Source organism: Myotis davidii, unplaced genomic scaffold, assembly GCF_000327345.1.
Source record: "Myotis davidii unplaced genomic scaffold, ASM32734v1 scaffold60, whole genome shotgun sequence".
Lineage (NCBI taxonomy): Eukaryota > Metazoa > Chordata > Mammalia > Chiroptera > Vespertilionidae > Myotis > Myotis davidii.
This window is the reverse complement of record NW_006293007.1, coordinates 1,863,328-1,875,640: the sequence shown is the minus strand read 5'-3', so window position 1 is coordinate 1,875,640 and position 12,313 is coordinate 1,863,328. Positions and strand designations below refer to the sequence as shown.

Here is a 12,313-nt window from a genome sequence, read left to right as displayed (position 1 = left end):
GAGAGGAACATTGATGAGAGAGAAACAACATCGATTGGCTGCCTCCTGCACGCCCCCACCAGGATGGAGCCTGAAACCTGGGCATGTGCCCTGACCAGGAATTGAACCTAAACCCTGGCATATTGGGTGGATGCCTAACCACTGAGCCACACCTGCGGGGCTAAATCCAGATTCTTTCTCCTTTGAGTTTAGCTGGCATGCCACTGGGCTTTGTGTGTGTGTCTCCTTCTCTTGGCGCATGCTCTCCGAAACACACTGCCCATGCCCTGGCACCGCACCCCGCTCTGCCTGGGCACCCCGTCCATCTCTGTGATCTGGGGCCTGGCTGCCCAGACCTTCCGCAAATATTTGTCAACGAGCAAAAAGCAGGTTTAACAAGAGGCGGGCGAGGAGGCGAACGGTGGCTGGTGAAGGCACTTTGGGCCACTTTCCACCGTTTCTCTGTGGAACCGGGCCCCAGAGGGCCTCCTACACGGACCCCACGGGCGAGGCTGGCCTTTCGGCTCCAGAGCGGAAGAGGCAGGGGCTGAGCTGGGAGGTGGCGCACCAGGCGCCGGGGCATGCTGCGGGGAAGCGGGCTGGGAAGTGGGATTAGTTGGGCTTTGGAGCCTTTGTCAGGAGAGGCGGTCGGAGGTCAGGTTACTGGGCTGCGGTGGGGACAGTGAGGGAAGACCGGGGATCCTGGTGCCTGTGTGCAGCGGCTTGTGTGCGGAGGGTCAGGTGGGGGCTCGGAGGCGGGTGGCAGCAGGAGCTGACTCTGCGATGGAACATTCGAGACCTGGGCCGTCCACAGGAGACTGGCAGCAGTGGTATTTGGTGGCGCTGGGGATGGAGTCCGTCCTAGACGGTGCCGAGCCTGGTGTGTGACGGGTCCGGGTCCAGGTGAGAGAGGGGAGGAACCCCTGTGCTCCCGGGAGCCCTGCTGGAGGCCAGGGGGTGTGACTTCATCGCCAGCTGGACCCCAGGGAGGAGCGGAGGCCTGCGCTGCGGGCAGGAGCCTGGTGCCCGCCTCGGGACCCTGCTGTCTGCGGGGGTGCGGGCCCAGCGCCTCCCCTGCCCGGCTGCGGCGTCTGCCTTCTTCCCTCCGCTCGGCTGGCCCAGCAGAAGCAGGAGAAGTTCTGGGAGAACCCTAGGTCCCAGCTGAGATTGGTGTGGGGTTCGGGTCAGGCCGCCCTCCCAGCAGGCGTGTCCGCCTGTTCTGCTCTCTGGGTCTTGATGACCCAGCCTGTCATGTATGTAAATATATGTAATGCATGTAAGTGCACACACCTGCTGGAGCCCTGCTTCCCTGCCCCTGAGCACCTGCCGCCTCCTCGCCCCGAGGTGGCCATGTGCCCCATCCCCAGGGCAGACCCCACCTCCATGTGCCCCCAGGGCTGTCAGAGTGGGCACCGTGGGGAGTGATGGTGAGGAAGCAGCCCAGAGAGGGACAGGGCGTTGCCCAAGGACACACAGCCGTGGGCCTGAGCCGGGCCGCAGTGTGGCTCTCCTGAACCGGACCCGGATTCTCAGGACGCTTTGCCTGAGGCAGCCCAGCCCTGGAAATAGCTCCTCTGGGGGCTGAGGCTCATTCCACCCTCCAGAGGGGCCCGGGAAATTAGGTGTTTCACCTGGTGGTGGAACCTGTTTCCTCCACTCTATAATGGCTAGTCCCCTCCTGGGTGTGTGTCTGTGTTAGACGCCGGGCATGTGGCCCTGCTGGCCGCTGCCTCCAGGCCTGGTCCCGGCTTGCATCCTGCAGACCTGGACTCAGGGGTCCCGAGGTCACATCTGGCTCTGCCAGCCTTTCCCTGCCTTGTCTGATGTTCTCTGGGCCTCCCTGGTCTCAGACCCTCCTTTCTGAGCTGTGCCTGGACAGGGTGACTTCTAACCATGCGGTCACTCATGGCCAGCGGCTCAGGCCAGGCCGCTGCCGGGAGCCGTCTGCACGGGGGGTGTGTTGTCTTTGGTTCCAAGAGGCCATCCACGCTTGCCCTGGGCTCTGCTGGAGGCGGGCAGGTCCTAGCCCCGCTGCTCTGGTCCTCACGGCAGGAGGCCTGAGTGAGCAGGGTCCCCCAGGTCAGCTGAGGTCCCACGGGGGCAGAACCTGTGCAGGGCTCCTCCTGGGGCAGCTGCGGGGTGCGGTTCTGGTTCTCTCCCCGTCCCTACTCACCCCTTCTCCTCGTCTGCCTTCCCTGAGCCTCTGGAGCTTGCCTTGTCCATGACCCCACCCTGGCGTCCTGCCCCTTCATGCCCGCACACGCCCCTCACCACCACACCTCTCAGCCATGTCACCCCCGGCTGTGCCGAAATGGCTCCTGCTGAGGCCCCTGTGATGTTGCCAAGTTCACTGAACTTGTCTTCCTGTCTGTGACTCTCCTTGACCTCCCCCAGCTGACACCCCTAAGCCCATGGCTCCAGTTGCCCCAAGTCCTGCCCTGCCCAGTGACCTCAGCCGGGGTCTGTGTGGCTGGTGGTCCTCAGAGGGGCTCCCCGGGCGGTCCCCAGGCTCCCCCCTCGTCAGGGAGCCGGAAGCTCTGGAATTGAAGAGGTTAGAAATTTGTTTCCCTTGAGTGAGGATTGAGTTTCCGTCTGGCAGGCGTGGGTGAAGGGATGGGAGGTGGGGTGGGGAGTCAGCGGGCTCCTGGTCAGAGGGCTGTTAGGATGGTCCAGAGGAGCCCTAGTCCTGGAGGGGCCTTCTGGGGTCTCCACTGGAGGGCTCCCAGCCTCACTTCCCAGCACGATGGGGGCCAGGCCCCCTCTGAGGCCCCCCCGCCCCCCCTGCTTTTAGCCATGGCGCCCGGGACTGCGCTGTAGGCCTCAGTGCCTGCTCTGCAAGGTTGCCCTGGGGGCTGTGCTGGGCCTGCGGACTTGTGGGGGCTCCTCTCTGTTCTGTGGGGGAAGGTGCTCTCAGGCCCAGTGAGGTGATCGGGAGCTTACACTCTTGGGGTCGCCCCTGAGCTGCCAGCACCCAGCTGCCTCACCCCTCCGCCCCGCACTTCATTGCTTCCGGCAGGATGGCCAGGTCCAGGGACCCCCGGGGCCGGGAGCGGAGGTAAAAGCAACCAGGCCAGATGGCCTCCCTGAGCAGCACCTGGTCCCAGAGGTCAGAAAGGGGCTGTGCGTGCTCTCAGGCCAGGAACTGTGTGTCATAACCGCAGCCACAACAGCTCCGGGGGCATCGAGGCGCTGAGCCCCAGCGGGGAGGTGGGGCGGCTGGGGGAGGGGCTGGGAACCTGGCACTCCATGCCTGAGCTTCCTGGGAAACTATTGGGAGAGGGGGAAGGGGCAGCAGGCCCCCCGAGGGTGGGCTGGGCAGGGAAGGCACAGGGCAGGCAGCTGGGGGGGGGGGCCTCTCCTTCGCTCCCACAGGCAGGACGTATTATCTGCTCGATGGAGGTCCTGGAGGCCCACTGTCCAAGGTCTCCACTGGCAGCTCTGTGCCTGCCCTGGCCCCTGAGGGGCACAGGAGTGGCCGTGTGCTGGCCTGGGTCCCAGAGCCAGGGTCCTCTCAGCTGCCCAGAGCTTGCTAGTCAGTGCTCACCTGGCGCAGGTGTGGCCTGCCCCGCCCTCCTGCCCCAGCTTGGCCTCCTCCCAAGGGGAAGCAGGGGCGGCCCCCCATGTGGAGGCTGGTGGCTCGGTTGGTTCCCAGGTGCGCCTGGGCAGGTGAGCGCCTGGCCCCCATTGCCCGAGGGGGGAGGCGGGTGCCCATAGGCCACGGCTGGTGAGCGGGAGGCTGGAGCCTCTGGGTCTGTGGTCCCCGCCCCACAGCCAGGTATGCAAAGGTTCAGGGCACTTTGCCTGCGATCGCCTGGCTCCGGCTGTGGGCGAGGGCTTCCTGACGACGAGGTGGCTGGCACTTCCTCCTCGCCGCCCTGGCCATCACGGGGAAACATGTTTCCCAGCTGGACTCCCACCCGCAAGCCCCCATCCTCCACTGGAGGCACCCATCTTCCTGGGCACACCCTCAGAAGTTCACTGTGACCCCTTTTGGGATCACAGGAATAAGCTGGGATGAGGCCTGCTCCCCTCCCAAGCGGGATCCACAAGTTGCCCACCTGCCTGTGTCCCCCATCCCTCACCTGGGTCTTTTGGTCTCTCTCGCCCCACCTGGTGGGATGATGCTGGGGCGCCGAGCACCCAAGGGGACCTCTGGCCTTTCCTGGGCAGCCAGCTGGCTTCCCACTGTGCCGCCCCGACCCAAGCAGCCACTGTGGGGGGAGAGCAGGTAACCAGCCTGGTATTGCCTCAGCACGGTTCCCGCCGTCTCCCAGTCCTAACGCTTTCAGGAGCCATGACCATCTGCAGTGCTGGTCGGGCATCTGCGTGCGCCCGAGCCCTGCTTCACAGGGCGCCTGTGCTGACCAGCCATTGCCACGCACAGCATGACCTGAGCCCTGCTCCCCACCTGGGCTTCCTGTGCGTATCCATCCCTCCTGCCAGTGACCGCGTCTGTGGTTCAGAGACGGCTCCTTGGAGCTGAGGTTACCTGCTTGGAGCTGAGAAATGTTTTAAAAAGACAAGAACAAAACCAAAAACATAGTTAACATGGCCAATTTTATGCTCTATATATTTTACCACAATTAATTCTAGAGAGAGAAGGAGAGACAGAGAGCGAGAGCGAGAAAAAAACATTGATTTGCTGTTCCACTCACTGATGCGTTCATTAGTTGCTTCTTGTATGTGCCCTGACTTGGGATCAAACCCACAGCCTTGGAGTATGGGGACAACGCGCTGCCAACTGGGCTACCCGGCCAGGGCTTACATTCTCTTAGGTATAGATTTAGGAGTGGACTTGCTGGGTCGTATGGTAATTCTATGTTTAACTTTTTTTTGAGGAACCATCAAGTTATTTTCCACAGCGGCTGTACCGTTTTTTGTGATCTTACCAGTAACGTACAAACAAGGGTTCCCATTTCTCCACGTTGTCGGCTCTTGTTACTTTCTGCTTTTTACATGTAGCCACCCCAGTGCGGGTGAAGCAGTATCTCATTGTGGTTTTGATTTGCGTTTCCCTAGTGACCGATGACACTGACATCTTCCCAGGTGCTCATTGGTTAGTTGCACATCTTTGGAGAAATGCCTATTCAAGTCCGTTGCCGGTTTTTACATTGGGTGGTTTGCCTTTTGTTGTTTAGTTGTAGGAGATCTTTGCATATTGTGGATTCAAGATTCTTGTCCAACCCTAGCCGGTTTGGCTCAGTGGACAGAGTGTTGGCGGTGGACCAAAGGGTCCCGGGTTCGATTCCGGTCAAGGACACGTACCTTGGTTTCAGGCTCCTCCCTGGCCCCGGCCCTGGTTGGGGCGCGTGCAGGAGGCAACCAATCGATGTGTTTCTCTCATATCGATGTTTCTCTCTGTCTTTCCTTCTCTCTTCCACTTTCCCTAAAAATCAATGGAAAAATATCCTCAGGTGAGGATTAACCAAAATAAACTAAATTAAAATAAAATCCTTGTCCAGAACTGGGATTTGAACCCACTCTGGACGCTGCTCCCTGGGCAGAGGTGGCCTGTGATTCTAGGATTTGGGGACCCCGCTACCCCCCAGCATCTCCCACAGATGAGGGCTGTCCTGCTCTCCGGGAGCCAGGACCTGCCTGAGGGGCAGACACTGAGAGGTGCACTGTGACCTCGCCGTCTCACACTGGGACACCACGGCCCACAGAGGTGGGAACGAACCCTTGGCCACAGAACTCCGATTGTGAGCCGGAGTCTTCCCTCTGGAGCAGACTCCCTTTGCCATGTTGCTGTGTTTCTCCTTGCACACTCCCAGGGACAGGCAGCTCACCACCTCTGAAATAGCCTGGCCTATTGCTAGGTGGCTCTGACAGAAAGGGTGCTATAGCCGGACACCTGGCTTTTCTTAGTCACTGGAGAGACGTGACTACACCGTGAAGGCTGGCGTCCCCATGCCAGAGGCACCTTCTCAAGAGGGAGGCTGGGGACATGCCCTCGGTGCTGGCTGAGTCCAGGCATCACCCTGAGACTCAGTCTCCTCATCTGTAAATGGCAGACAGGACGGCGGGAGGGCGGAGGGCCTTGGGTCGGTTGAGCTGGGCTGGCATAGCCTTCCGGACCAAGCACAGAGGGGGAGCCATGCCTGGGTCACTCGAAGGAAAGAGCTGGGCAGAGCTGGGCCGGACTCAGCCTTGGCCTGGCCATTTCCAGTCAGGGCCCAGCCTCTGCTGCTGTCCTGGGACCCTCTTCATGGGACAGCCTGGGAGGGTGAGCCTGAGGCTGCCCACTGCTCAGGAGGGTGGACGCCGCCTGTCCTGAGGGGGCCCTGGGACAAGCCCCACCCTCATAGCCTCAGTTTCCCTCTCTGTGTATCGTGGCGCTGAGTGCCCACCTGCTGTACCCGGGGAGGCGAGACGGAGCAGACCTGGTGGGCGTCTGTCACCCTGTCTGTCCCTTTGACGTAGCACCCTCCCCGGCCTGGCCCTGCCGGCCCTCCTGCCCGCAGCTGCAGAGGTTCTAGAAGGCACGGCTGTCTTGATAGAGGGTATGCCCCCCACACCCTTTCCCCCGTTCCTGCAGGGCAAAATACAAAAGATACTATAACAAACACCCCTCCCCCCCGCCGCCCAAATAAACACATTCAACATTTTATGGCACTTCCTTGCCCCTCCCCAGCCCCCTGCCCCTCCCGGGTTCCCGATATGCCTGGTCCACCTGGTCACAGCCCGCTGCACCGCGTGTGAGGTTCACAGGGGCAGCCGGCAGCTCCTGGCTCTGCAGCTGCTTTGATTTCTGACTACATTTCAGTGACCTGTGGGGACACCTGGTCTTTATTTAGGCTGATGGCAAAGCCCCCCACCCCCGGGAAGAGGCGGCAGGTCTGCCTGTCTGGGTGCCCACAGGCCCGGCTGGTCCTAGGTCCAGAATCACACGCAGGGCAAGGTCTTAGCATGATCCTCGAGGGCGAATTATCCCGTGTCACTGTCCAGGGGCTTAGTGGATGGCGGAGGAGGACCGGAGGGAAGCCAGTGGGACAAATGGAATGAAGGGAGGAAGGGAGGGAGGAAGGGAGAGTGGGCACATGGCTGGGGGCCCAGGCAGCCGCACCCTCCTCACCACCTTCTCTCCTGGTCCTACCTGCAGCCAAGTACCCGGCCATCAAGGCCCTGATGCGGCCGGACCCTCATCTCAAGTGGACGGTGCTGGGGCTGGTGCTGGCGCAGCTGCTGGCCTGCTGGCTGGTGCAGGGGCTGGCATGGCGCTGGCTGCTCTTCTGGGCCTACGCCTTTGGTGGCTGCGTGAACCACTCGCTGACACTGGCCATCCACGACATCTCGCACAACACGGCCTTCGGCACGGCGCCGCCTCCTTCAAGAAGTACCACGTGGACCACCACCGCTACCTGGGCGGCGACGGGCTGGACGTGGACGTGCCCACGCGCCTGGAGGGCTGGCTCTTCTGCACGCCGGCCCGGAAGCTGCTCTGGCTGGTGCTGCAGCCCCTGTTCTACTCCCTGCGGCCGCTCTGCGTGAACCCCAAGGCCCTGACGCGCATGGAGGTGTTCAACGCGCTGGTCCAGCTGGCGGCCGACGCGACCATCTTCGCCCTCTGGGGGCTCAAGCCCATGGTCTACCTGCTGGCCAGCACCCTGCTGGGCCTGGGCCTGCACCCCATCTCTGGCCACTTTGTGGCTGAGCACTACATGTTCGTCAAGGGCTATGAGACCTACTCCTACTACGGGCCCCTCAACTGGATCACCTTCAACGTGGGCTACCACATGGAGCACCACGACTTCCCCAGCATCCCCGGCTGCAACCTGCCCCTGGTAGGTGGCCGCGTGGGCAGGGGCGCAGCGGTGAGGGGTGCACGGTGTCTGAGGGGGCGGGAGGTGTGGCGGGGTGGGCCTGGGGCTAGGCTCTGACCTCCTTTTCCTTTCACGCTGATCATGGGGTGGCCACGTTCTCAGTTATGGTGCCAGGGCGAAGGGAGAGGCCACACAGGACAGGGGCTGGGCGTGTGCCCAGAGAGTGACAAGGTGAATCCCGGCAGGGCAGGGGCTCGAGGCGCATTTACCATTTAGACCGCTTAGTGTAAAGCAAACCTGATTGAGCCCATCTATGGCATTCACTGGCTGTGCATCCTTGGGCAAACTGCTTGCCCTCTCTGTGCCTCTGCTTCCTCTTGTAAAACGGGGCAGCGGTAGTGATAGTGCGTGTAAAGCACCTCCCCTTCCTGGGTCCTGACTCCCCGGCCCTCCGCATTTCTTGTCACTGCCCGTGACTTTCCAGGGCCCCACATGGCGGAGAGGACAGGGAGGGTTCTGTAACCCAAGGGGCTTGGCCTGAGTTGGTGCAGAGTGGAAGCCTCCGGGCTGGTGGCTCTGCCTTGGGAGGCCTGCAGATGGAGAATTTCTGGAGGGGGGAGGGCAGGGCGGGAGGAGGAGGAGTTCAGTCTGGTGTGGGTGGGATAGAAAGAACTGAGGTGCCCCTTGGGGCAGGAGAGGGGGCAGTGGGGTCTTCTGTGTGTGCATGGGTGTGCACATGCCTTTAGGGGTTTGCATGTGTGCTTATGAGTGTGCCCGGTGTGTACATGTATGTGTGCATGTGGTTATGTGTGAGCGTTTGTCTGGGTGTGCAGGTGTTTGCGCCCTGGCCTGTGTGACCAAGAGTCTGACAGCCTGTGTGTGCAGCCCTCCCTCCCCGGCCCTCTTCCCCTCCCCTACCCCTCCCACCCTGCTGAAGGCACTGAGGTCGGCTCTGGGCTGAGCACCACCTCACTTACGCTTCACCACAAGCCGATTTGGCAGGTGCCCACCTTACCCATTATCCCCATTTCACAGATGGGAAGGTAAAGGTCGGGAGGGGAGGTGCCTGTCGCAGGAAGCAGCAGAGCCAGAACCTAGACTCGGGTGGTTGTGAGAGTGTCTTTACTTTCGGGCAAAGTGAATGGCCCCTGCTGGCGCCCGTGCAGGTCACCTGGTCTCCCTGAGCCCGTCTGCAGCTACAACGCAGGCCCGGAGCACTGTGTGCCCAGCGTGCCCTCCACGGTGGTGGTGCTGCTGCCGCTGCAGGTGCTGAGGCAGGGAGCACTTCCTGGAGGAGGCAGCTGAGGGTGTCGTGAGCAGGCAGGGGTGAGGAGCTGAAGGGGGAGAGGGGTGAAAGATAGGCATTTGGGAAACAAGCACTGAGGTTGAGAGGTGGGCACTGGGGGGTGTGGTGGGAGCCGAGGTAGTGGGTTGGCAGGCTGGGGAGGGCACCGGAAGCGGGTGCGGAGCATGAATGACCAGGCCAGGCTGTGCCTCAGAACCGGGCAGGTGCTTGAGGGAAGACAGCGGCCTCCCCCGGCTCCTGGGTCAGAAGCTCCAGTGTAGCCCAGGGACAGGCGCATACGAGCCTGGGCAGGGGGTGGAGACGGTGCCGGGGCTAGTGGCGAGCACCGGCCAGCCTCCTGCCGGGCTGAGCTGGACCCAGGCACCTGGGGATGCCAGGGTGTGTGCCTCTGTGTACCCACGTGTCTGTGTGTACACGCTCATGTGTCACTGTACGTGCTCACGTGTTTGTGTACACACGTGTCTGTGTACACGCTCATGTGTCACTGTACGTGCTCATGTGTTTGTGTACACACGTGTCTGTGTACACGCTCATGTGTCACTACATGCTCACGTGTTTGTGTACACACGTGTCTGTGTGTACATGCTCATGTCTGTGCCAAGGCCTGGCCTCTGACCCCCGCCTCCCCGCAGGTGCGGAAGATCGCGCCCGAGTACTACGACCACCTGCCGCAGCACCACTCGTGGGTGAAGGTGCTCTGGGACTTTGTGTTCGAGGACTCCCTGGGGCCCTACGCCCGGGTGAAGCGGGTGTGCAAGCTGGCAGGGGACGGCCTGTGAGCTGGGCCGCTGGTGCCGGCCCGTCGCTGCGGAGCTGGTGGTCACGGCCCTCAGCCTGGTGCTCAGAACTCCGTGGCTGCCTTTGGTCCTGGACCCCGGGGCTGCTGCTGGTCCCCAGGTGCCGGTACCGCGCCGGGACAGCGGCCACAGGCTCTGCACGTGGACTCGCTGCTGCCTCAGGCCAGGCGGCCCTTTCTGGGCCTCCCGGGGCGCCCTGACCCCGTGCTCTGTGCACAGCCTCCATGGGGCTGATTTGTCTGGTGTGCCCCTGTCCTCCATTAAATATCAGCGTTTCTTTCCACATCCACGACGTGCTTTTGAGGGGTCTCGGCCCCAGCCTGGGCCTGGCTGCCTGGGGGTGGTCCCCACCTGCTCCCGCTCCTGCTCCCACGCGTGGGTGCTTAGCAGCATTTCCTGAGGGCCCTGCCTTTGTGGGTGTAGGCAGCAGAAGGCCCCACATTTTTGCCAAGTCCATGTGCCCCGAAGCCCTCCCTCCTGTTCACCCTGCTGGGTGCTGCCAACATCGCCTCCCCTCGGTCCATGTCGTCTGCTCCAGCCCCCCGCCCCGCCCCCCCAATCCAGCCTCGAGCCTGCACCCTCGTGGGAAGCCTTCGGAGGCTCGAGGGTTCAGGCTTCACACCATGGGGTCTGTCCCCCAAACCAGCTGAGATGTGGGACTTGAGATTCTCACAGACCAGGGGCCCCAGGCCAGACACACGGTGGCTGGACAGGTGACTAGTCAGAGGGAGGCGGGCGGGTGTCCCGTGACTCCGAGGGGGACATGGCTCTGCCTGACTTCGGTGAGGCCGATGGCACGGCTGACCTCGGGAGTCATCCTTCCTGTCCGCCCTGGGCCCCCCTCTCCCAGCCCCGGGAGGAGGGAGGAAGCAGGAGAGCAGCTGACGCAGGCAGCCTCTCAGACCGGAGCCTCGGGCCCACCTCCTGGCGGGCAGATCAACCCCCTTCCCTTCAGAGCTGAGGACACTCAGTGGGATGAAGTATGTCCAGAGTCTGATCAGGAAAATCGGTCCATCATCAGCCAGACTGGGGCCTGCCCCACCCCCCATCCTCCCGTGGCCCCCATGCGGCTGGCCTGTGGCCGGGCACTGCTGTGTCTGGCGGCCGTGGCATGGTCACTGCAGTTCCAGGCCTGCCCACGGGCCGGCCGAGTCAGACCCTCCCTGGCTGGTCTGAGATGGGCTGGCAGGTGCCTCGGGGGCTTCCCTGTGGGGGCTCAGCAGATGCCAAGCCGACCAAGCGCTGGAGGAGGAGGGGTTCATCCTCCTGGCCCTGCTGGTCAGAACGCACCCGACTCCCTCTGATGTTCCAGGCCAGGGTGCCACTCAAGGCCCGTCCCACTCCACTGTGGGTGAGGCTCCCGTGGCCACCCCAGGCCCCCAGGAAGTGCCTGAACTGCCTGCTCACCCTCCCGTCCGTCCCAGGTCTAAATTCAGCCCAGCTACCCCACAAGCCCCCATCTTGTCCTGGTCACCACAGCGGGGAGACCTTCCCCCACAAGGAGTGCCCCAGCCAGGAGGGACCAAGAGGAGGCGAGAGAGCGAGCAGAAGCCGTGTGTGGACAGTAAGCGTTTATTACCACGTGGACACAGACCGAGGGGCGTGGACAGACTTCACACCGTGATGCTGGGAGGAGCTGCTGGCACAGTGCGCCAGGCCCAGGTGCGAGGGGCACCCAGGAGGAACTCGGAACCACCTAATGAAGCGTGTGGTTGGGGGTATCTTTTCTATAAACCAAAAGAAATGTACACTTAAATAGACAAATATAAAATACAAAAAAAGGCGAGTAGACCTGGTGTTCTGTGTCAGGTAGAATCTAAAAAAATCCAGGAATTGAACTTTTCCCTCATTTTAATATTTTCTCACAGGTTAAGACTTAAGTGAAACACATCCTGGCTTCAGTGCGTGCTCGGTGGCTGGAGGCCTGGCTGCGCTCCTCTTCCCCGCCGTCCGTCAGGGGTCGTGGCTCGGGCCCTGCACGCTACGAGGTGCTGATTCCGCTCAGCTCCTGCCTGATGGCTGAGGACAGGAGAGAGGGCAGCTCAGCTCTGGCGGGAACCCGCCCGCTCTGGTGAGGTCGCTCCAGCGCCCCTGGTCTCCTGAGACCCAGGCTCGCAGAGGTCAGAGGCCCCGATGAGGTCTGGGGGGCTCCCCTGCACCCCCAGCTGGCAGTCTTGCTAGAGGCCCGCTGGGGTGGGGGCAGTGGCTGCAGGCAGCCTTGGAGCCGGGAGGGGCAGGCAGGCCCCAGGAGCCCCAGCCAGGTCTGGGCAGGTGGGCACCTCCCTGCCCCCCTCCCTGGCCTGAGCGCTTCCCCCAGGAGGGCAGGGATTCTGCTTCCTCCTGTCCCCACCCCCAGGATTTCCCCCAAATCTGGGCCTTTCCCTGGACCCGCCCTGGAGCCAAGGCCACCAGAGAAAGTCCAATGAGAGCCGGGCCTTGTCTGATGAAAGGCTGCTTCCAGCGGCAGA

General features: G+C 62.4%; 2 protein-coding genes across 2 annotated transcripts in view; one reads left to right on the top strand and one right to left on the bottom strand.

Annotated features, from left to right (window-relative positions):
- The first annotated feature begins 2,996 nt into the window (after positions 1 to 2,996).
- Positions 2,997 to 10,130, top strand: DEGS2 (delta(4)-desaturase, sphingolipid 2). The gene is given in 5 exon segments (XM_006766629.2): positions 2,997 to 3,034; positions 3,141 to 3,186; positions 7,036 to 7,296; positions 7,299 to 7,763; positions 9,681 to 10,130. Coding segments are annotated over 5 exon segments (957 nt in total). The 3' UTR covers positions 9,828 to 10,130.
- A 1,271-nt stretch (positions 10,131 to 11,401) lies between these two features.
- Positions 11,402 to 12,313, bottom strand: part of EVL (Enah/Vasp-like) — an 82,933-nt gene continuing 82,021 nt past the window's right edge. Inside the window, exon 15 of the mRNA XM_006766606.2 lies at positions 11,402 to 11,864. Coding sequence (XP_006766669.1) covers positions 11,827 to 11,864 — 38 coding nt within the window. The 3' untranslated portion in view covers positions 11,402 to 11,826. The remainder of the gene's footprint in view (positions 11,865 to 12,313) is intronic.